The 23,448-nt window shown below is 50.3% G+C and overlaps 3 protein-coding genes across 3 annotated transcripts; 1 reads left to right on the top strand and 2 right to left on the bottom strand.

Annotated features, from left to right (window-relative positions):
• The first annotated feature begins 122 nt into the window (after window positions 1–122).
• MPDU1 (mannose-P-dolichol utilization defect 1) lies at window positions 123–5,215 on the top strand. Its single transcript, XM_046675584.1, has 7 exons — window positions 123–1,926; window positions 3,046–3,111; window positions 3,295–3,427; window positions 3,759–3,844; window positions 3,965–4,083; window positions 4,250–4,360; window positions 4,509–5,215. Exons 1-7 carry the CDS (start codon window positions 1,644–1,646, stop codon window positions 4,626–4,628), a joined length of 918 nt encoding a protein of 305 aa, XP_046531540.1. The 5' UTR covers window positions 123–1,643; the 3' UTR covers window positions 4,629–5,215.
• Window positions 5,216–7,557, bottom strand: SOX15 (SRY-box transcription factor 15). Its single transcript, XM_046675585.1, has 2 exons — window positions 6,280–7,557; window positions 5,216–5,596 (listed from the first exon to the last, which is right to left on the bottom strand). The coding sequence occupies exons 1-2, from the start codon at window positions 6,810–6,812 to the stop codon at window positions 5,428–5,430; spliced, it is 702 nt and encodes a 233-aa protein (XP_046531541.1). The 5' UTR covers window positions 6,813–7,557; the 3' UTR covers window positions 5,216–5,427.
• Window positions 7,558–8,387: 830 nt separating this feature from the next.
• Window positions 8,388–22,906, bottom strand: FXR2 (FMR1 autosomal homolog 2). The gene is made up of 17 exons (XM_046675578.1): window positions 22,466–22,906; window positions 16,772–16,824; window positions 16,322–16,415; window positions 15,630–15,701; window positions 15,375–15,523; window positions 15,023–15,116; window positions 14,186–14,302; window positions 12,109–12,279; window positions 11,830–11,908; window positions 11,413–11,522; window positions 11,093–11,179; window positions 10,579–10,801; window positions 10,187–10,384; window positions 9,898–10,098; window positions 9,678–9,773; window positions 9,430–9,530; window positions 8,388–9,090 (listed from the first exon to the last, which is right to left on the bottom strand). Exons 1-17 carry the CDS (start codon window positions 22,544–22,546, stop codon window positions 8,995–8,997), a joined length of 2,022 nt encoding a protein of 673 aa, XP_046531534.1. The 5' UTR covers window positions 22,547–22,906; the 3' UTR covers window positions 8,388–8,994.
• Window positions 22,907–23,448: the final 542 nt, after the last annotated feature.

The raw sequence follows: 23,448 nt of genomic DNA, 5'->3' as shown, positions 1-23,448 counted from the left end.
TGTCTCAGGGAGCCCGAAACAGCTGGTGAGGAGGGATGAAAATGCCCATGTGTGACCAAATGCCTTCATGGGTTCATCTCCCAAAGCCTGGCACAACTGGTGTTGAATCTGCCCCCCCTCCCTTTCTCCTCTTCTCTGGGGCCCCTGGCTGCTCCAGATCCCCCTCCCCTCCAATCTGGTGGAGCCCAACAGTCTTCTTCCCGACCCTCACAGACAGGTGATGGAAGCAGCACTAGCAATGAGTGAGTGGGGAAAAGTCACGTCTGTGTCATTTTGTCTCCAAAGGCTGCGCCTGTGGCTCTTTACCACAAGAATTCCCTGCCCACCGTGTCCAGGGCTAGCTGAACAGCCTGATTAAACCCTCACTGCATCTGGGATGCTCCTGTCTCATTTGCAAAGGGTTTCATCAACCATGGGAGCAGTAGGTACTCTGACCTTCACGTACAGTTACCCTCGGCGCTCCTAGGAAAACATGGCTCCAGCCTGGGCCACCGTACAGCCAACCCTTAAGTCCCCAGTGGTGGTGTAGCTAGTGGTGGTGGGTGGCAGCCAATGTTCAGATTCTAGAAAGGGCCTCCCAGCCAGCCACAGCCTGCACTACCACTGAGTGCCAGTCCCCCCTTTACAGTAGGCCTTGGTGCAATGGCTGGGGGCCAGAATGGGGCCTTTCCAGTTGTAGGAACCCTGTAAGGTGACAGAAAGCAGCCACCAGGACCTGAAGACCCACCCCACTGAGGGCAGCCCGCAAGTAGCAGGGCCCCAGCAGCCCAACTACCGCGTCACGGACATCCTGTATGACCTTGCAGACGGTGGTGAGAGTCACTGAGGAGCTGCTCAACAATGTGGTACTCGCAGCAGACACAGCGTGATGGCCAGGCCCCCCTCCACTGGGATGGCCGAGAGTTCGTGTCCCAGCAGCAGGTGGCTAAGGGCATCGCTCCCGCCTGGTAGTCCAAGCTGCCCTTTCCCAAGCCGAGGTGCTGCGCCCACTCGGCCTTGCTTAAGTCCTTGCTCAGCACATGGTCACGGCAGGCGGAGGAACGGGACTTGGCCTAGAGGTGGCGCCCTGGGGGCAGCGGGGTGGGAGGAAACGCCGGGGCCCTGTGCTTCACGGAGGCTGCCAGGCCTGGGCCTGCGGTGGTGGCTTAGGCGCTGGGGCCCGCAGGGGGATGGAGTTCTCTCCTGGAACTGGGCTCGCCCTCCCCTCCTCCTCCTCTTCTGCTTCACTGTCCCGGCCGGGCAGCCGCCGGCACACCCATCCGCCAAGGCCTGGGCGAACCAGAGGAGGGGGAAGCATGGGTCCTGCGCGAGCCGGTGCCCATGGAGAGCTGCCCCGTGCTGACTGTACCGCTCCCGCTGGCGCCCTTCCCTCCGAAGACGCTAGGAGAACAGAAGATACAGAGCTACAGCGCCCCCACCCAACGCCATTTTGGAGACTCACGCTCCTTCTCTCTCAACTTCGAACAACGTAAAGTCAGCTGGGAGAAGACAAGATGGCGCCGAGCCGAAGCGGCTGAGAAAGGCAGGAGGATAAATCTTGCTTCCGAAGTGGAAGCGTAAATAAAGGCGCGAAAAACCGAACTGCGCAGGCGTACAGCCTTGGCACGCTGTAAAATTCGAACAGCAGGGAGGGCGCGCCCAAAATGTGGTCTCTGGACGAGACCCATCTTAAGCTACTGAAGGTGGGGTGGCGTAAGAAAAGGCGGAACACAGGGCGCTGTCCCGCGGAATCGCGGGAAGAAAGAGAAAGCGTACCCAGAGCGCGCATGCGCATCGTCAGTCAGTGGCCGTTTGGAGAGACTGGCGGAAGTAAGCTTTGCAATATGGCGGCCGAGGCAGACGGGGCGCTTAAGCGGCTGTTGGTGCCGCTTCTTTTACCTGAGAAATGCTACGACCAAATTTTTGTCCAGTGGGACTTGCTTCACGGTAAGTTGTACTCGGCATCCGTGCAAGGTTCTGCTCGAGTGCCCTTGGGCTGTCAGTGGGGCATGACCGAGGATTAAGTGACGACGGCGACTGCTGCCACTCTGTGCTGTGCGGAAGTCACATCTGAGAGGGAGGAGAGTGTCTTGGTTTCCATAGAGGGAGGACGCCATATTTGGGCAAGAGGGGGAGTTGCCGGGTGGAAGTACTTTCTTTGGGAAGTTTAAGCTTTAGCGATAGTGAAAGACGAAAAGACTCAAATTTTACAAAACAAAGTTAAAATCTGATCAAATCGTTCCAACCTTTAATAGGCCGCCGTACCTTTAGGAACAAGGTAACACTTGATTAAAAGCCTCTGACGAATCCAGGCCTTCAGCCCAGAGGCTTCTGCCGTCTTGTTGACGTTCCTTCCAGCCTACATATTTGCTCACAGTCTAATTTTGGAATAACTTAACTTCCTTCCTCTGTCTGTCTACGAGGCAACTCCACAGCAAAGCCCACCTCAGACATCAGATCCTTTGGGAAGCCTTCCCAGTCTGCCCCTGTCAGTTCATGGTATCCCACCGGGCCAAGCTCCTTGTGGGGAGGGCTTCGAGGCTAGCGTAGCTATGGATGGCCAGGGCAGAAGAGCAAGCCCTAGGATAGGGTTAAGTTCCTGAGTGGGGCCAGGGACAGAGGGTCCAGGAATGAGTGAGACCTGTCCTTGGGAAGAGAAGACAGGTGAAGTGGATCGCCTAGTTGCTCAGTGGAGGGGAATAAAGCATCCAAGGGCTTTTGCGCATTGCTCAGCTTTATACAGGGATGCAGTAGAGAGCCTTGGAAGTCCGACCAAGCTGTTTTAGATGTAATCTACAGGGAATTAAGAATGGCTCAGAGGAAAGGAATGGTCAGAGCTGTTTTGGAAAGTCACCTGGTCTGAATGTGGTAGGATTTGGAGCAGGAAGGATCAGGCCTTTTTCACCTGCTTCCAGACAACCCAAGGCTTCCTTGTGTGGTCTCAAGGTCTTAACAGCAGCGGCCACCCACAGGAGCACTTAAAGCCTTTAGGCCTGTGCTGCTCCTGAAAGCCCTGGCCTGGATTCCGGAGTTCTCGTCTCTGCTTACCCCTTTTTCTCTTCTCAGTCCCCTGCCTCAAGATTCTCCTCAGCAAAGTCCTGGGGCTGAGCCTTGTGGCTGGATCACTTCTGGGTGTGTATCTTATCTTCTTTTCCTGCTGTTGCCATGGGGGTGGAGTGCTAAGATGCCATAAACTGGGTGGGTCCCTTAACCAGAAGTGGGCTTAACATGCTCCCCAGTCTGCTGTGTAGTTGTTGTGTTGCACTGCCATGGAATGTCAGCTCCTCAACCCTGCCCCTCTCATCCTTTCTCCAGTAAAACTGCCCCAGGTGTTTAAAATCCTGGGAGCCAAGAGCGCAGAAGGATTGAGTCTCCAGTCAGTAATGCTGGAGCTAGTGGCACTGACTGGGACCATGGTCTACAGCATCACCAACATCTTCCCTTTCAGGTGAGGGGCCTGCGCTTTATCTCCAATGGTAAATGCTCACAGCTCTAGTGGAGGTTGGGGTGAGGGAGGTAAAAGGGCAGGAAGGCTTAAGCTCTTGTGGAAATCTAGTCATCATCTGTGGAGATGAGAGGAGGTGAGCATCCCAAGAATGCCCAGGATCCAGACTGAGTCAGTCAGGTGGGGGCTGCTGGGATGCAGGAGGTGAGGAACCCGTAGGGCTGTGGAAGACAGGGAATAATCAGGGAACTGTGTCCCAGATGGACGGGCTATGGAGGCTTTCCTTGCCTCTTTCCAGGCCCGCCTTTCTTCCTCCCAACTCTTGACTCTGCAGCTCTTGGGGTGAAGCCCTGTTCCTGATGCTCCAGACCATCACCATCTGCTTCCTGATCCTGCACTACAGAGGACAAACTGTGAAAGGTGCTGGGGACTTACCTAAGAGTAGGCTGCGGCTCTTGGGAGCCCTGCTGGGAACTCAGGCCTGGGGAAGCCAGAGGACTTGAGAGGTTGAGGAGGACTCCTTGCTTCCCTGACTCCTAGGTGTTGCTTTCCTGGCCTGCTACGCCCTGGTCCTGCTGGTGCTGCTTTCACCACTGACTCCCCTGGCTGTAGTCACCCTGCTCCAGGCCTCCAATGTGCCTGCTGTGGTGGTGGGAAAGGTGAGTACTGGGAACAAGGGGAAGGATGTTAGGAGGGGGGCTGGGTGAGGGGCAGAGTAGAAGCTCAAAGTGTGGGGGTGTCGTACTGAAAGGAATGGGGAAATCTGTGATGGGAACATGGGAAGACTTCAGATGACAGAACAAAGGGTCTCAACTCCTCCCCTAGCTGCTCCAGGCAGTCACCAACTACCGCAACGGGCACACAGGCCAGCTCTCAGCTGTCACAGTCGTTCTGCTCTTTGGGGGCTCCCTGGCCAGAATCTTCACCTCCATTCAGGTGAGTGCACCTTCTCCCCTCTAGAGGGCACTAAAACCTCGTCTTATCTTTCCCAGCTGAGGCTTTAAAGCTGTCCCTTCTCTGGAACCTTTTTTCTTTTCTTTTTTTTTTTTTTAAGAGTGACCCTAGCTCTGTCTCTCACATCCAGGAAACTGGAGATCCTCTCATGGCTGGAACCTTTGTTGTCGCTGCCCTCTTCAACGGCCTCATTGTTGCCCAGCTCCTCTTCTACTGGAATGCAAAGGCTCCCCACACGAAAAAGGAGTAGGGCTGAGCTGGCTACGAGAGTCCATTCCATGTTTCTATTCATCCATTCCAACCTCAGGGTCCTCCCATCTGAACCAGTGTGCTGGTGTGACTTTTAATCACCTGCCATTCTTCTGCCAATTGCAACCTCTTGGATCAGGGTTTGTTCATTAGGAAGGATGGGGGTAGAGATTTTCAGGGTAATATTTTGATTTATTTTGTGCTGTCCTGTGCATGTACTATTAATTCACCTAATCATTTGGCTGAGATTTTTCCTTTAGCAGCAATTTTCAGCTACTTACCTATTCTGGGCAAGTCTTGCCCTGTTCTCTTGTCTTCTCACTTCCCTTCTGGCCCTACAGGACAGACCCTGGACAGTGGAAGAGACTAAGGGGCTTGTGGCTTCTCCCTCCCTCAGCCTGGCTGGGACTGACTCCTGGACCCCAGTGCTGGGTGGGGGAAGGGGGACGGAGAATGACTCAGGCAGGGCCCCGGGGTGGGGTGGAGGTTCCTGCTCTGGCAGGTCCAGGCGGAAGGGAGTGGAGAGCGCGCTGGTTCCTGCTGCAGTGAGGGGAACAGAAATGGGGCAATAAAGACACAGAGACATGGTCCAATCGTACAAAACTGTGTTTGTCCTACAAAAAAATATAAGTGTAGTGTTGCTTCCCCTGGCTTTCGTGGTGGGGGCACTGCAGGCCTTCTCTGAACTGTGGTCCATCACAGTTCTAAAGAAGAGTTTACAGCCTGGGAATGGGGGGGGAGGTGTTTCTGGGTGAAAAAGCAGGCTGGAACCCTTCCTGGCAGGTCCATGCCCATGAGGGTTAGAGGTGGGTTAGGGCCATGGGGGCCCCTGAAAGGGGAGGGTTGAACGGAGTGGGAGAGCCTGGGGGTAGGTAGGGGCTATAGGGGGGGAGCAGCTCCCCTTGGATCCTGGGGTTATTCGGAGGGAGGGAGCATGGCGAGGGGGCCTCTGGTTTACAGTGGGAAGAGCTGCAAAGAGAAAACACAGGGGTTAGCGCTTCCCTGGGTTGGAGGTGTCAAGCAGAGTTCCTAACTCGCATGTGGGGGTGGGTCTGACCAGTTCTGGTCAGAGGTAGAGCTTGTTACCCACCTACCCATCCCTGCTATCCAGGCCCCCCTGGGTACCGCAGGTCCGGAACCAGACCTCAGGATGGCTTAGAGAGCAGCGCAGCCATGTTGGGGCACGCTCAAGAGCGGGCTTGCGTGCAGCGCCTGTTTTCCTCTTGGGGCGGCAGGCCAGGAAGGGGCAGAGTTGGGCTTGGCCTCTCCTTGCCCCGGGGGCTGGGAGAGGAAGCCGGGTCACAAGAGGGCCAGAAGCAGGGGAAATGGGAAATTCAGGTAACTAGAAGGAACTTAGTCACATCCAGGGGCCTGTGGTCTGCCCCTGCAGGGCCACCACTGCCACACTGCGATGGAAACGTCCTTTAGGGAAACCCTGGGCCGCTAGAACTCCCACCCCCACCCTCACTGGGTACTGGGGTGGTGCCGCGCAAACCTCAGCAACAGCCCCCAACTACCCCCACCCCGAATGGCCTCTGCTTGGCTGGACTCAGGGCACTCCCCCCAGCCAGGTCCTCTCGTATCTGCCCCCACCAGGCTCCAGGAAGGGGGCACAAGCGTTTCCTTCCTCACCCCGCTACCCAGGCACTCACCCGTAACTGCCAGGCAGGTAGGCTGTCGAGTAGTTGGGGGGCTGGTACCCAAAGCCTCTGCTCCCCTGGGTAGTCGTGTACCCGGACCCCCAGACTGGTGCGCCGCCAGCTACGCTGCTGCTTCCCTGTCCAAAGTGGGGCGGCCCGGTGCCTGAGCTCTTAGTCTTGCGCCGAGGCCGATACTTATAGTCGGGGTAGTCGCGCAAGTGCCGGGCCCGGAGCCGCTTAGCCTCTTCAACGAAGGGCCGCTTCTCGTCCTCGCCCAGCAGCTTCCACTGCGCGCCTAGGCGCTTGGAGATCTCAGAGTTGTGCATCTTTGGGTTCTGCTGCGCCATCTGGCGGCGCTGAGCGGAGCTCCACACCATGAACGCGTTCATGGGCCGCTTCACCTTCTCCAAGGGAAGCCCCCCGGAGACCACTGGGCTCCCAGCGCTCTCCCGCTCCTGGGAGCCCGAGGACGAGGAGCTAGGGGCTGTGGGAGTGGAAGGTTCCAAGCTCCAGGCCTGGTCCTGTGAGGAGCCAGGTAGCGCCATGGCGGTTTGGAGAAAGCCTTAAGACGGTGTCCCACACGCGCTCCCCTCCAAAGTGAAACGTTGATCCCCAAACCCGGTATCCTTAAAATGGAAGTGTCTTCTTGGTCTGGAATTGTTCCAGAGAAACTCGTGTCCTTAAAAAGTATATATCGTCCCGAAGTTCAGAGTCCTAATGGAGCCCCTGCTCCCAACCAATTTGGCTGGCTTTGGGGAGTGCGAAATCCCGTCTGGTACCTGGTATTGGACAGGTTGTACTCTCCTTTTCTTGTTGCCTGGAGGTACCCGACCCAGTCCCACTCCCCTACCCGCTCCTGGCCTCCGGCCGACCTTTGGTGGAAGCAGTAAACCTTCACTCTGGGTCTCTGCAGTTCCGTAGCTGCCAGGCGGCACAGCCCAGGTGCCACAGCCCTCTCACCTGGCCTGTGTCTGGTGGCTGAGCCAAACCCAGGAACAGCTTTTAACGACTGACTCCTCCCCATTCCCTCCCAGCAGACCGCGCCTCCTTAAGGGCACCAACATCACCCCTCCCTTAGGCAAACCCAGGTGTCCTGTTCTTCCCAGCCCCCAACACACCTCCTCAGGGCACCACGCCCCCTCCCCACCCAACACCCAGATGTCAGGCCTTCCAGCCCTAGTAGCTGAGAACATCTTCCCCTCCCTTCTTAAGGTTTGGTAATTTAAAGTCAATTCCTTTGCACAATGGGATCAAGCAGAGGGTGATCAAAAGCTCTCAGGGTCAGAGCTGTGCTAGGAGGAACTTGGAATCACCCCACTCCCCCACTCGCCACCCCCCCACCCTTTTCTTGTACCTATTGCTCCTCAAACCCCCAACCAGCCCCTGGGGCAAGAAAGTCAGGCAGTCTGAGAGGTAGGCCATTTTTGTTTCCTGAGTCATCCCAGCAGGTGCTTGGGTGGTGATTCAAACTCTCTCTCCAGGTGAGAAAACTGAAACCCTCCCAACTCTAGCCCCTAAACCTAGGTTTCTCCACCACCACTGAACCACTGGATTATGGTACATTTTATCTCCAAACCTCAAGTCAGGAGACAGGGAGCCAGGAACTCCAGAACAACTCCCTGGGGCTGAAAGGTCAGTGATGTGGATGCTGGAGAAAAAGCCTGGCTCCAGAGCAGAGAACCAGGAGGTAAAAGGGCTCGACACCTAGGTCCCAGCTGTTGTGAGGGCACCCTGCTCCCCACTCTGCCCAAGGCCCAGCCCAAGCTTCAGGCCTCGTAATCAGATTAAGCAGCCTGCCTTGGCTCTCAGGTTTTAGAACAGCTCCAGCTTCGTGAGCAGCCCTACCTAGCCCGCTGTGACTCAGGGTATAGGAGTGGCCTAGCTCCCTCTACCAGTGAACCTGGCGGGGGGAGCAGCAGCAAGACAAGCCACTCCTCTGGACCAGGAGGGTACCTGGGCCTAGGGAACTTAGGCATGTCAGGAATTCCCACAAATAGACCATCTTTGGAACACCAGAGAAGCCAGGTGTGGACAGGAAACAAGGGCCAGGGGCCAGGGCAGAGCAGTCCTAGAGAAACAGATGGGCCAAACTGGGCACAAGGGAGGCACAGGAACCAGAGTGCCATTTGGGTTTTTTTTATTCTCTTTTTAAATACTGTACAGTGAAAAATAAATACGCCTTCTCATCCACCAGACAAGGTTGGTCCCCCCTCCCCTGGGGGACCTTGTCACCCCCCTTCATATACACCCCTGGTTCTACTCCAAAACCTTCCCCATGCCTCCCACCCACTTATATCCTTACTATCCCCGTCTTCCACAGTGATGAGGCCCCAGAAATGGGGGGTACAGGATGGGAGGAGGGATAGCAGGGGAGCCCCCCTGAACTGTCAAATCTGGGTGGGTCAAGGAGCACCCCGCACCAACAGGTGGAGAATGGGGGTGTTCAGAGAGAGATTGGGGCATTAGAGGATAAAGGCACATCCAGTCTGATGGGGAAGGAGAGAGGCTCCCCTCACCCTGGGGGTAGGGTGGACAAGAGGGAGGGGGGGTATGACCCTGTTACACACCCCTCCACTAGCTCCTGGAGGTTGGGGGGGACCCAAGCTGCTGTGCCACCCCCCACCCCCCTAGATAAGAGCAGCTCCAGCGCAGGTCAGTCGGGCCTGTGAGGGCCATGGTGTTGGGCAGCAAGCGAGATGGAGAAGGGAGGGATGCGGGCTGGAGGTTTTATGAAACCCCATTCACCAAACTACCCAACTCCAGGGGGGCCGAGAGCTCCCCATTCTCTGAGGGGCCCTTAGGAAGCTTGCTGACAGAGTCACCCTGAGAGGAAAGTGGGAAAGAAAAGGAAGAGGAAGGAAAAGAAAGCAGTCAGTAGAAATTCAGGTAATGACATTCCCTACCACCCGAGCCCTCCTGGCATGTGGTGACCTTAGGGTTGGTCCCCTGATCTCTCTAGTCACTCTTACTGGGATCCAGAAAATATGAACCAAACTTTCCTCTCTTCTATTTAAACTTTCCACTATTCTAAATACAATCTAAACTCCATCAGACATAGCCTCCTCTGCAATTTAGTAAGAGATTTCTTTGGGAATTTTCTTGTGCCCCCCACCCCAGAAAAATAAAAAAGGAGGTGGAGTCAACTACGTCTTGCCTGCCTACCTTCTGTCCTGAAAGAGAATCCTCTGAGGGTTTAGTGCGTTCCAGAGGTGGCCGCTGGCGGCTTTGAGACTCTGCTCGGGAGATATAGTCAGCCACAGTCACTGGGGAAGGCAGAGGATCAAGAGTTTCAGAAGGAACCCAGGTGTCCAGCCCCTAGAAATTCACTGAACCCCAATCCTGGTTTTCACAGGTTAGGTGACATCCATTCTCTCAGCTGAGGAAGGATGCTGCATCCAGTGTTAGCTGACCTGGCTGACGGTCTCCACTGATAGAACCATCAGTCCGGTTACCACGGTTACGACGGCGGCGGCTCCGATTACGACGTTGGGGTCTTGACTCATCTTCTGTGGGGCAGGGAAAAATGAGAGTCATGCATCCAATGTCCTATCCCTTAATTCCTTGCAATATTTAATATTGCTAAATATTAGAGCTGAGTCTAATATTTTAGATACCAGGCACACCCCTTACCCAGGCCATTCTCTGTCATGCTGGGCCCATCAGATTCCAGGCCTCCATCCATGACAGTTCTGTCTTCGTCAGTGCGGCGGCGACGAGAGCGGCGGCGCCTGGCACTTGCTGGGGGGGGTTCCCCAGGCTCTGAATCAACTGGGGGCTCTGGTTCAGATGTGTCCAGTAGGCTGTAGGGATTACTGTCTGGATCCTTCAGCACTAGTTAGAGAAGAGGAGATGGGAGTCAGGAGTCCTTCATGTTTCCTTTTGGCCCACATTCACGAGCCCAGCTGTCTGGTACGGGTACCTGAGCTAATAGATGACGAGCTGTATCTCGAGGTGGGCCGGGGGGCAGGTGGGGGTCCCCTACCCCGACCCCCAGTAGGCCTCCTCCGGCTTTCTTCCACCCGGGATGGGGGATCCCGGTCACCAGGCCCAGCTCGGTTGGGCTCCTCTCTCTTCTCTGACTCAGTCTCAGAAGCTGTGGATGGGTCTGAGCTGGGGCCTGAAGAACATAATGGGGTTCAATCAGGGTCACTCACCCCACCCCAGGATCCATCACAGCCCCCAAACTGAAGACTACCCCTTCTCACCCACAGATCCCCCAGCCATCACTCTTTCCTCAAGCTTCTACCCAGACCTCTGCCTCTGCCCACAAATCCTATCAGTGCTCGCCTCCCTTTCCCATAGCTGTCTCACCATAGGCAGGACCGCCTGTCCTCCGGCCCCGGCCCCGGCCCCCATAGCTGCCCCCATAGGTTCGTGTGGTGTGGAGGGAGGAGGAGGAGCTCTCATCAGTGGTATATCCAGCCTTGTCACTGCCACCGCTGCCCCGCCCACTCCCAGGAGGGCGAAAGCCCAGCCCAATCTGCCGAAGCTGTTCATCAATTTGCAGCCTCTCCAAGCGAAGCTGCTCCACCTCCTGGTCAGGTAGAAGATGGAGGAAGACAGAGATGGAGGAAGAAGTATAAGAGCAATGAACAGTCTCCTGCTTTCATGCTTCTCCACCCTACATATCTAAATTCTCAGGAATGTAAGGAGACAGACTGGCTAACCAAGGAAAATTCTGAGATCCAACCCCCCAGCCCCAAATTTCCATCCAGGGGCTCTTCTGCTCAGAGACAAACTGGGTACCACAATTCCTAATAAAGTTAGGAGCAGTCTTAATCCCCTTGCTACACCCACATCTCTCCCAGGCTTCCGGCTTGGGTACCTGCAGGTAGGAGAGGTGATATTCCAGCAGAGCCTGAGCATTGCTGATATTCTCTCGGGTGCCAACAAATATAAAGGGAACCATTCCCTGGAAGGCAGAGGGAAGGACAGATGGATCAGGAGAGTCAAATCTAAGTATTAACCCCATCCTGTCTCCTAGGGAAGCCCACCCAAATGGGATCTTTCTGAGCTTTACATCTACTAGGGGGAAACAAAACTTACTGTGCTCCACCCCCTAGAAATCCCAGCCCCCAAAGAATGGCTTTGAGAACAATCCCACAGACTTCTGGAAACCCATCTCTAGGCATAGTTGCCCCATACCTCCTCCCTGGGATTCTTCTTGTCATTATCACCTTCTACTCGAACCCTCACCACACCAGATTTATCCACAATCTCCTGGATCACTTTCCCATTCTTTCCAATCACTTTGCCTGAATGGGTAAAAGAGAAAAATTTTTTTTTTTTAAAGAAAAGAAAGAGTAAAAACAGATGAGCAATCTTTCAGCTTCTCTATATGGATTCTGTTTAATTATTCTCCTGCTTCTAGGTTTCTCATGAGTTTTCAGAGGACAAAATATTACAATCCCTAGATATTTGTTCTTCCTACTACAGACTGTTTTGTTGTGTCCTTGTGAAACTGGAAGTCCAGAGGGAGGTGCTGAGTCCAGATCACTTCAGAGAATCTCACATCTGGCCCTCAAATGTATTCTCTTTTATACGTATACACCCCCAACTCACCAACCAGGTTCCTGGGCACCTGCACAGAGTCCTCAGAAAACTCAAGGTAGCTTCGGGCCTGTCGGCATGCCTCAGGAGTCTAAGAGAAGATTGGGAAATCGTTACTACAACAGAGGACCTGGATTTCAAACAATGATCTTCCTGCCACTCACGGTCTTTGGGAAAATATTGCCACCAAAGTCAGGGAGGGAGGTCAAAATGACTCAGGTTTCCTTTTTCTTTCACCCCTTCTTCCTTCTATCCCCTAAGGGACCTGGATGATAGATATCTTTTGCTGACCTCCCCATAGATGCGGAAAGTGCAGGTCTCTTCACCCAACTCAATGGCAGTCACCCCAGGTACTTTTCGGGCCTGCTGGATGTTGGCACCATGAGTCCCAATTGCCAGTCCCATCAGGTCCTCTCGCACTGTGAACTCCTCTTGGAATGCTGCGGCCAACTGCTTACTTGTCTGAAAGGAAAAGGCACTGTGAGAATCATGTTAGTGGAGTCTCAGAATACCTGTCCCAGGCACCTGACACTTTCCATAGCTTCAATGAGGAAAAAATGTGCAAAAGCAAGCCAGAATGACCTGCTGACCACCAGGACCTGCTGGAGAATTCTGGAACTTTTCATTTGACTCCTACGTTCCAGATACCAATGGCTTGGTGGGGAGAGGAGGTAATATGGGCAAAGTTTGGGCTGGGAGCCACCAAAGATCTGGATTTGGCTCTAACACTATCTGGTTGTGTGATCCTAAACAAAACACATACGCTGTGCCTCTGTTCTATCACCCACTAAATGATTATATCTGACCCACCTCATTCCCAGACTATCAAAAGGATTAAATAAGGTTGGTGTGAAAGGACTTCTCACAAGGTAAATACAAAGGTAAGGAACAATACCTTACCAAATTAATATCAACTCTAAAAATAGAACCCAAAGAGGTGAATAGAAAGCAAAGGATTAAGGAAAGTTATAAAAGGAGCCTATGGAACACCATACTATCACTTCATTTCTCAACCAGTCCTCAGAGGGATCCCTGGGTACAGGGGCAGAAAGACGAGAAAGGTTCTGGAAGAATCAGTCCTAGGTAGGAAGAACCAAATAGGAAATATATCTGAAAGGGGATATTCTCAGATCACAATCCACTACTTCCTACTTCCAAGATAGATGGAGTTGAATTACAGCAAGGATTTACATTAGACAAGAAGAGAAAGGAACTAAGCTGGAAAAAGGAACTAAGTTGGGTGTTCAAAATAACTGAGTTAGGGAGGAAGGGAAGAGGATCTACAATGATTTACAAATGTCTTCTAGAGAACTTTGCCAATGGTCTTATTGCCTAAATTGTCTGCTGGGTACAAGGGTGGTGGTGTATTATTTTTTATCCTTTATACATTCAATATTTCAAAATAATTTTTAAAAAAACAAAATAGGCAAGATTTCTCAAAAACAAAGACATGTCCTTATTCTTAAGACCTTGCACCTATGGTCAACTTAGCTATCTGCTACACTATGCCACACAGATCAATACAGCAAAGTCCTAGCAGAGTTGAATATTCTACCTTTTGTCGCCAGGAAACTTGCTCATTGGGAACTGCAGCAGATACAGTTTGTATCATTGGGGGTAACTGAATTTTTAACTGCAAGTACCCTGAGTAGCATCCTTGGAGAAGTGAAAGATTAACATGATCCAGAATTTGCACAGGCTTAAGACAAAAGCCTCCCAAAAATATCAGTTCACTTGATAAATGGAAATGGATGTTCAAACACAAAAACACACACACCCTACTTGTTTAGGATGGTATAATACCTAAGAAAAGGGAACCTGACCATCGTAAGATGTCAAAAAGACCTTGCAGAAATATTTTAGTCTAACTACCTCATTGTCACAGATGAAGCTCAGTGAAATCAAACGATTGGCCAAAGGTCAATCATTTGACAAAGCAAGACTTAGGATTCCAAGTCTAGTGGTATTGCCAGGGTGCAAATGGTTCTCAGATATATCCTGCAAAGTGAGTTTGTTCCCGGAGGTCACTTGGGGGAGGCTGGTGGAAGTAAGAGCCACACGCTCTTCCACTTTTAGACAGAGCTGCTCTGACTGGTCTGTTTTATGCATTGTACTTTAAATAAAATAAAATATCACTTGATCAAAAGGTCCCATGGCTAAAAAAAAGTTTGAAAACAACTGTACTATATACTATGATGGAGATCTGCCATCTGGAGGAGTCTGGGATAAAATAGCAGACCCAGGTTTAATGGCCCAGAAAGACCTTAGACTTTTTTTCTGTAAACATAAGAGCATGGGTGGAGGATAGAGCAGGAAGGGAGGAGGACAACAATACCATTCAGCAGTAAGAAGTGGAGCCAAAACTTACCTCTAGGTGCTTGGTAGCTTCTTCATTGCGGGACATGAGTAGCAGTTTGGTGCGCAGGCTTCGGAAATGCATATCACCCAGCAGGGATGCCCGCTTCACAGGGGCTTCTGTGGTTGACTGGGAAGAAATCAATGGAAAAGTCATTAAAACTGACTTTCAATACATACTGGGGGAGAGCCAGGGACTAGGAATTAGGATGCCCGAGTCTCTGGAAAAAGATGGGAAGTTAAGAAATGAAGCTAGGGAAGAGGAAAATCATTGTCAGTCTCACAGGGACCTACTACCTAGGTGCCTAAGGAAAGTGGTTTTAGGTAGCAAGGAAGGAGCAAGCACGGGTGAGAACTGTACAGTCTATTTTTCAGAGTCCAAATATGCAAAAGAGGGTCCCCAGCCCAGGCTGAAATATGATGGCCAGGTTAAAAAAAAAATTAAGGTTATACACGAGGAAGACTAAGGGAAGATAGGGCTACCTGGGCCCACAGGAGTCAGGAGCAATAAAGTCCTCTCTAACAAATAAATATAAACATTTTTTGGCTCCTCCCTTTCTGCAAAGGAGTTAAAAGCAGAAAAGGAAAATTTTTTTTCCCCGCTTTTTCTCCCCAAATACCCCCAGTACATAGTTGTATATTTTAGTTACAGGTCCCTCTAGTTGTGGCATGTGGGATGCCACCTCAGCATGGCCTGATCAGCGATGCCATGTCCGCGCCCAGGATTCAAACCAGCGAAACCCTGGGCCGCCGAAGCAGAGCGTGCAAACTTAACCACTCAGCAACAGGGCCGGCCTCTTGGAAAAAATTTTGACAGAGTCTATGTGTAATTCAGGCAGAATAAACTCACCAGAATGAAGAGCTCACTATTTGTGATGTTGAGAAAGATGCAATTTGCTCCCAATGCCTTCTTAAACTCTTTATGGACATTTTCATTGGAGCAGCTGCAGAGAAAGAGAAAAGTGCTTAGAGGGCAGAGTGTAGAGGTAGTCAAAGGCTCAGGGAAGAGAGAGATGGCCCAAGAAAAATAAAAGAGGAAAGAGTGCAGTAAAAGAACAGGGATGAGGAAACAGAGGAACTGGGAGCAAGAAGGGCTCTAGAGGGCCAAAGGGAACAAGAGAGAAGACTGAAACTGGGAGAAATAAGGGCAGAAACAAGGACTGTAAAGAGGGCCCCCCACTCCCGATATCCCTAACACTCACGCCTCTCTTAGATCCTCAGGCACAGCCATAGTAACCTTGAAGAAGCTGCCTTTGGTTGCAAGGGGATTGGGATTAACTGGCCGAAGCCGTTCCAGGGTGACAATCTCATTGTAAGTGGCATCACAGGCGGCATATTCAATGACATAGAACTGGAAGAAAGGAGAAGTTGTGGATGACCTGAGCTTCTATCTCCCACCTTTCCATGACTAAAATATTTGTTTCAGCAGTTCTCCAAAGGCCTTCACCATCACTCACATCTCCCTTCATCATCCGCACCCTGGCCAGCCACCAGCCACAAGGTTCTTGCTCATTGGCTCGAGAATAAACCTGAAGAGAAGTTGAAAATAAAAGAGATATTAAGGACCATCCAAAAACATCAAGAATGGAATAAGCATTAAGACACTTGGGAGGCATCCTAAACCAAGATAAAGAAAACTAGAAGGAGCTGCTAATTAAAAATCAGAGGGCGAGACCGGCCCAGTGGAGTAGTGGTTAAGTTTGCATGCTCCGCTTCAGCAGCCTGGGGTTCGCGGGTTCGGATCCTAGGCATGGACCCACATACTGCTCACCAAACCATACTGTGGTGACGTCCCACATACAAAATAGAGGAAGACTGGCAGAGATGTTAGCTCAGGGCCAGTCTTACACACACACACACACACAATCAAAGGGCATTGGATTTTAGATACTGTTATCATAAATGAATAAAAGTGAATCCCCTGAAACTGGGAAGCTCCCCCAGAGTCTGGCTGATCCCCACAGTGAGGGACAGGGAACTGTTGCATTTCACTTTTCCATAGGCTACCTGGCTGATGTGGTAGCTTCGCTTGGGGAGGATGGAGAGCAAACCATCCAGTGAGGAGCCTAGGATACTGGTATCACGGTAAGGGAGAGGCAGAAACCTGGAAAAAGTGACATGTAGAAAGGGTGGACTCCATGGCCCTTACCTCCACCTCATCCCCTTCTGTGATCTCCTTATTATAGTCAGCTGGAGGTGGTAGCCGGACATCCCCAAAAGGAATTTGTCTCTCACTCTGCCAGCTGCAAGGGAAACAGTGATACGAAAGCTGTTCAGGTTAATGTGGTTGCCCATTTCTTCAGGAAGGAGTTATTGCCTCTACTGGGCAATTTCCAACTTCTCTGGTGATAAAGAGGCTAAACCCCAGGCCCTGCTCCATAGTGGTGTCTTCCATCTCTTGTCAGAATCTAAATACTGGGTCCAATCCCCTCCCCATCCCCATTTAGGCCCTTTCCTCTGCTGGGATCCACGTAAGTTGCCCACCCAAACCCCTGGCTCTCTCCCACCTATTACATGCCTCATGAGACTCAGCCGCCCCCTCTTCTCCACTCTCCATTTAGGACCTAGTATGCTGGATTCTCTATTCCCAAGGTCTTACTTGTTTTCAAAGAAGATGGTGACAGAGTCTTCATGGACATCCTTCACAAAGCCCTAGAATAAATTTTAGAACAAAGTAAAAAAAAAAAAAAAGACAATTTATCACCACCTCAGCCATCAAGGGAACACAGAGAGACATTTGGAGGCCTTAAACTAGAGTTTTAGACGGGGGCACAAGCTATCTAAAGATAGGGCCAGAAAAAGCTGCCTTGGGGAAAGAATATGAATGAAGTAGAGTGAAAGGAAACAATATCGGCATGGAAAGAGATGTGACAAAATCCGGAAATAAGATGAGACAGAAACTAAGTAGAAGGGGGAAACATCATCTGCATCAGAACAGCCTGGAAACTGGTGGTCTTCTATGACTCCCACAGGGGCCTCCCTATCTGTCTGCCTAGTGTTGTACTGAGCAGCTTGCCAGAGTTCAATTAAAATACCAACAACATTCAGCTAGGCTAAGAATATCCCATGAGACAGTGTGAGGCTGTCCTGGAACACCTAGAGGACATCAGGATCTGCCAAGAGAGAGAAGGGTCAAGCTCCCCAATACAGCTAGAGACCTGAGCAAACTTGGTGCCTTGATGCCTGGGTCCTTCCTAAAAGAATAATCTGAATAATCAGTTCAAAACAATGAACACAGTTTAGAGAAGGAAAAATTAGGACTTGAGAGGTGAGATTTCTGAATGCTAGACTATGACACTGCTAAGAATTTGAAAAGGATAATAAAATTTGTAGAAGACCCCCATCTTGAGATCATGACAAGGGAGAGGAAAAGGAATGACTGAAATGCTGGTCAGCCTCCTATTTTCTGTGTCTTCACTGAGGAAGCCAAAGATCTACGTTCAATCCTATGCTCCCAATTTTTCTACCTTCTCTCCCTATTTTTCACATACTCAAAACTAGGGATTGCTAATTTTGACAAAGTCTAATTTATCAATTTGTTCTTTTATGATCAAGCTTTTGATTTCATATCTAAGAAATCTTTGCCTAATCCAAGGTCACAAAGGTTTTCTCCTATGTCTTCAAGAAGTTTTAGTTTTTATTTTACACTTAGGTCTATGATCCATTTTGAGTTAAATTTTGTATATGGCGTAAGATATGATCAAAGTTCATTTTTTACCTATGGATATACAGTTGTTTGAGTACCATTTGTTGAAAAGACCATCCTTTCTCTACTGAATTGCCTTTTCACTTCTGTCAAAAAATCAGGAAATGAAAATTAATGGACAACGACAGAAAGTATATCTACCAAGGTGGTTGGTGGAGGACTTTTGGTAGTTAAAGTTCATTATCTTGATTGTGGTGATGGTTTGTTATATATACATATGTCAAAATTTAAGAAATTGTACACTTTAAATACGTGTACTTCATTGTAGGTCAATTAAAGCTGTTAGAAAAGAATTAGGGGTTTCAAAGGGCTAATACACAGGAACTATTCCTGAGCTTTGCAGCTAGGGACAAAGCTGAGCTTAGGAGAGAAAACACAAAAAATGCACACGTGTTATTCCCATCTCACAGAATTGGTCAATCATAAACACTTACTATACTGCTGTTTCCTTACGGTGGGAAAATCTAAGCATAAATTTCACTTGATACAAGCCATCTTTCTCTTCTTTCGAGACAGGATCTTGTTATGAAGCCTTACTACTTAGAGCCTTACTACTGTCCAAGGCATTAGTGCTCTGGCTACTGCCTGGCCTCTTCCTTACCCATGCTTTAGCTTTCTCTGCCACTCCTTTCCCCAGAAATGTTTTTTCCACTCTTCATTCAGCACCAACAATACCCACTTCTACTATTCTCTCAAGTCTTCTTCTGAGGCACTTCTACTCTTCACTATTTGCTTGAGTCCCTCTTTCCTTTTGGGCTCTTCCCTTAGCTCCTTAAGTGTCCTCCTCCCACAACCACTAATATTGTATCTCTTTCCTCTTCTTTTCCCCCTTTTTAAGGGTCTGTCTGGATTTCTAGAAACAGTCCAACCAGCCTCTTTAGCTGACTTTATCCAATTCTTTATCCAAAATACCTATCTCCAAGCTTTAGAAATAGTTCATCAAGAGAGAGTCAGCTATTTTCAAAACATTTTAAGGATAAAAGGAAGTAGAAGAGAGAGGAGAAGAAGAGGACAATTACTTGCCTGCTTCTTTTGTGAAGAGATTCCCACTCCTAGATATATTCATTCACAAAGGATATGCCTACGGCTCTAGTCCAATTCTCCTCCAACAGTTAGGGTTAGCCCTCAGGCGGAGGCAGCAATATTACCGCTTTTTCCAGCTACCATGATCCCCAAGGCAGAAATGTAGAGCTCAGAATGGAGTTTTCCCTCACATTACTCAGCAGTTCAACCAAACGCCATTCATTCTTATACTTCCAGGGTCTTGTTCCTTTAAACATTGTCCAAAACAAGCTTTCTCTTCAACTTCATATTCCAATGCAGTCTCTGCTCCTAAATTCTATCCACATCATCCCAGTTTTTTTCCTCCCAAGATACCAGTGTTACAAAGTGAGCTCCTAGTTCTGCTCAGTCCATGCTCATTGGGAAGATAAGCAGGTGAGGGCAAGAGCAGGTGAGTGATTCTAGAAGGCCAACTAGATGCAAAGGATGACTTAATTCAGTGGCCATGGTATATCATGGCTTTGGTTTATAGGACCTAGGACCAGACAGAGGAAGAGACCCCTAGGTTCCTAGGTACTTCACTTTCCTCAAATTAGAAGATATGAAATTAGTCCCCATCTTCAACCTATCTTCTAGTCCTGGGCTCCCAAAAAAAGGAGGGAGTTCTAGGAGAAAAGCAGAAAGGGTCTGGGTAAAAACCACGTGTTGAAGTTGAGATGCCGTATTCCTTAAGAAAGGAATGGGAATTAGGATATCCAGGTAAGGTCTGAAAAGTTGATGACTGCACCCTGGAAAGTGAACAGATATTTCATTTGGGAGAGCATAACTTAAAGAATAAAATACATTACTTCTGACAGAAAAGGAAGAGGTGACTGGATAACAACGAGATAACTTAGATTCCAGATCTGCCATTTGTAGTTCTATTGTAGAAGATCAACAATAGAACCCAATTCGGAGAGAGGTAAAAGGGACCTTCCCAAATTTATAGTTTCAGGAGCAATGTAAACAAACACTCCTTGACCCACACTGAAATCTGCTGAGTCATGAATATTAAATCAGTAGCAAGGTCAGAATGGTTAAGTATCTAAATGACACTGAAAGTTGAAGAAAGATCAGTTGAATTTAGAGATTTCTTGTTGTTTTTAACTGAGGCAGGGGGCAGAAAATGCTAAAGTAGCCAAAAGACAAAATCCATGTTATGTAGCTTTCAAGCTCAACTCCAAACTCTACTCTCTGATTCAAAGTATCCTGTCCCCAATTCACTCAAGTCTATCATTGCCACAGCCCAGAGGAGAAAAAGGAAAGATGCAGAGAGGGATTTTCTGTTGGACACTCATATGTGGAAAGGAAAACATCTCCCTTCCCAGTTAATTTCAACTGGATACCAATCTTTCCCAGCTGTGCTTGGCTCCCAGGCTTCCTAGAACAAAAGTAAACATCTATCTTGATATCAGACTCAATTTAAGAATCCCTTTTCTTGGAACCCAGAATTTAGGGGTGGGAAGGACCCAGATGAAGGACAAGATGAACAAAATGGGGCTAAAATCATATGAAGAAAGGTATTTCAACAAAGCTAATGCAAGTTTGGGGGAAAAGGGTATAAGAGACAAATGTACTCTATCAGAATCAGAAAGGAATTAGAGATTGCCAAAGCAAACAGAAACGCTATGGAGGCAAGCTAGAAGAAAAAGTCTTATGAGTTAGGAAAGTATGTAGAAAAAAATGACAGAAGAGGATCGGCTGGGAGCGTCTTTCATACACAGAATAAAGTAGTTCCTGAGGATTACAGTGGAATACAGAAACATTAGGATAAAAAAACAGACTTAAATTGAGGGGATAAGTTAAGATAGACGTGGGTACCCACAAGCACTGAACATAAACCTGGTGAAGGAAGTAAGGCAAAAATGGATATGCATTTAGGGGCTGGCCCCGTGACCAAGTGGTTAAGTTCGAGTGCTCCGCTGCAGGCGGCCCAGTGTTTCGTTAGTTCGAATCCTGGGCACGGACATGGCACTGCTCATCAGACCACGCTGAGGCAGCGTCCCACATGCCACAACTAGAAGAACCCACAACGAAGAATACACAACTGTGTACCGGGGGGCTTTGGGGAGAAAAAGGAAAAAATCTAATCTTTAAAAAAAAAAAAATGGATATGCATTTAGAGTGGGTAAAAAATGTCTACACTGAACTTACCAATTGAAGCTGTGGCAGAAACCTTCCACTACAAGTGCAAATATGAGACCCTTTCCAGTTTAGTTTATGACTTCACAAGGAAGAAGTTGGAGAAAGTCATTTCCAAGGGCATGAAGGTGGAAAGGTGTTTTATGGGAGAAAAGGCTTGAAGGGGAAGTGAAGGAAAAGGAGGCTCTTCTCACAGTGATGTTATGAGAAGATATCTCAGCTGTTGCTCCTCAGAGTAAAATGAAAGATTAAGACAGCAATCAAGAAAGTCTCTGCAATAATTTCAGGCATAAAGTCCAAAGAAGTTCAAAATAACAACAGTCACACAAAGAAAAATTCCTGAGAGGCAAGAGGGGTCTCCCTCTGGCTTAATCTAAATGAGAAAAAAGATCCTAGAAAATGGATTCAGAACAGATAAAGAAAGTGGCAGTAAAAGGAATTCCAAGGAACCAAATCCTGGGCGAGGGGGGAGCTGAAGTAAACAAGGATCTTTTAAAGATAGTCCCCTTCTTCAAAAAAAGGCTATCATATTCCCAAATTGGGAGAGTTGGCCAAAAGTCTTCTAGAAGTGGAAATCCTTAAGAAGATAGAGGGACTCCTCATGCAATCCCCTTTTAGAGATCATGAATATGAACGTTACACTCATTTAAAAACTAAATGAATCATCTAAATGTATCTGGGGTCAAAGTGAGATAACAAATATAAACCCATCCCTGGGTAGAATGGTAAACCAGCTAGCCTTGGGATAAAGGGGTGGGGTGAGAGACTTGTGAAAAGATGCCACCCTATGGCTAGGAAGCAACTTGACTGGTACAACCCAGAGCTCCTGAGGTCAAAGATACGAGATGTCATAAATGGATTATGACCGTTTCTCCTTGGGCTGGCAACAGAAATATAAGATGAAAGTGGGGTGAGTCTTCCAGAGCCAGTAGGAAGAGGCCTCTCCCAGGAAGATGAAAGCATCTAATATGGGACGGCCTTCCCAAGGGGGCAATAGGGGAGAATAATGAGAATTCTCCATGTGCTTGGACTGTGGGGAAGACGTGATTAAGGTCTAAGGTATGTCTTACACTAGGAAACAGGAAAAGTCAATAGGAAGCTGGGTAAATAGGGTCTCTCGGGGGTGGGGGGTGGGGGCGCGGTGCATAGATCTAAGCACAATGATGCCCTGATGTTCATTCTCTCTGAGATGGGGGTAAAAGCAGGGAAACACTGGGGCCAAAAACAAGACGAAGGGGGTTAACTTCCAGAGGTCTCCCCAGGAGGGCTGCGGGCGAGAGCCTGGGTCTCAGGTAGCAAGGGTCAGGACTTCGCTCCAGAAGCTCGATCCCGCCCCATTCTTGCCTGCTCTGGCTGGAGGAAGGGGGCTAAAGACGGGTGTCCCCGGTCGGCGCGCCGCCTCACCTTGTAGAAGGCCCCGTTGGAGCCGCGCACCTCGACGGGCAGTCCCGGCTCCACATCCCCCCCAGAGGCCAGGCCGCCCATGGCGCCGCCACCGCCTCCGACTCCCCCGGCGGCGGCTGCAGCAGCGGTCTGAGTACGGGCCGGGCCAGGCCCCCGGCGTCTCCCCGGAGGAGGAGCCGGAGGGGGAGCCGCGGGGGGCGGGAGCCGGGCCGGCCCCACGGCGGCCCTGCCACAGCCAACAAGCAGGGCGCCGGGGCCAGGCCGCTCCCCGTCCGCCGCCGCCGCCTTGGTCTCCGCCACCGTGAGGGAAACGGCCGCCGCCGCCGCTGCCTTCGTCACCTCAGCTTCCGCCTGCCACCGCCCCCGCAGCTGCCTCAGTCCCGGGACCCGCTGCTGCCGCTGCCTCTCCAAGGCCTCCGCCTCCCCCTGCCGCCGCCGCCTACTGCGCAGGCGCACCGGGCACCCGCCCGCCGCGCGCGAGGCCCCGAGGCTCACGGCGCAGGCGTCAGGGCTGGCGACCCAGCTCGCGCTCGCCAGCGCATCAGGGTTTCCACACTCCAGTTCACTCTCTCACGCCCTCTTCTGGTCGCTTACTTGCGCTTGCGCAGAACGAGATTGGCGCTCTTTCTTCGCCGCCCCACCACTACACCGCCCCCATCTCTTCCTTTCCCCGCCCCACAACACTGAGAGCTAACCAATCATGGGGAGGGAGGAGCCGAGCTCGCTCAGTCGGATTGGATTTCTGCAGCGCCTGGTCAGGCCACACCCACTTCACCACTGGGAGCTCCCCCAGGCTTAGACAAGTTAGGGATGGGCATGCGCCTAAATGACTGCTTGGTCACTTTCCCCACCTTTGTCTTTCTTGGTGCGCACGCTCCAAAGAAAAAAAAGAGGAGGAGTCGAAAGGCAAAAAAAAAAAAAAAAGTGCCTAGTGCGCAGGCGCTGAGCTTTACTGTCTGCAGGCGCGTATCGTCTCGAGCATC

The sequence above is a fragment of the Equus quagga genome, chromosome 11 (assembly GCF_021613505.1).
Source record: "Equus quagga isolate Etosha38 chromosome 11, UCLA_HA_Equagga_1.0, whole genome shotgun sequence".
In the NCBI taxonomy this organism is placed as follows: domain Eukaryota; kingdom Metazoa; phylum Chordata; class Mammalia; order Perissodactyla; family Equidae; genus Equus; species Equus quagga.
The sequence above is the reverse complement of the archived record's forward strand: the minus strand, read 5'-3'. Positions and strand labels throughout refer to the sequence as shown.

Excerpts from the sequence above, each read along its gene's own strand:
- MPDU1 (XM_046675584.1), top strand. The coding sequence starts at position 1,644 with ATGTGGTCTCTGGACGAGACCCATCTTAAGCTACTGAAGGTGGGGTGG. Across the intron at positions 4,084-4,249 it reads CTGCTGTGGTGGTGGGAAAG|CTGCTCCAGGCAGTCACCAA; the intron begins GTGAGTACTGGG and ends CTCCTCCCCTAG. Across the intron at positions 4,361-4,508 it reads GAATCTTCACCTCCATTCAG|GAAACTGGAGATCCTCTCAT; the intron begins GTGAGTGCACCT and ends TCTCACATCCAG.
- SOX15 (XM_046675585.1), bottom strand. The coding sequence starts at position 6,812 with ATGGCGCTACCTGGCTCCTCACAGGACCAGGCCTGGAGCTTGGAACCT. Across the intron at positions 5,597-6,279 it reads TACCTGCCTGGCAGTTACGG|CTCTTCCCACTGTAAACCAG; the intron begins GTGAGTGCCTGG and ends TTCTCTTTGCAG.
- FXR2 (XM_046675578.1), bottom strand. The coding sequence starts at position 22,546 with ATGGGCGGCCTGGCCTCTGGGGGGGATGTGGAGCCGGGACTGCCCGTC. Across the intron at positions 16,416-16,771 it reads ACCATCTTCTTTGAAAACAA|CTGGCAGAGTGAGAGACAAA; the intron begins GTAAGACCTTGG and ends TTTCCCTTGCAG. Across the intron at positions 14,303-15,022 it reads ATAGTGAGCTCTTCATTCTG|TCAACCACAGAAGCCCCTGT; the intron begins GTGAGTTTATTC and ends ATTTCTTCCCAG.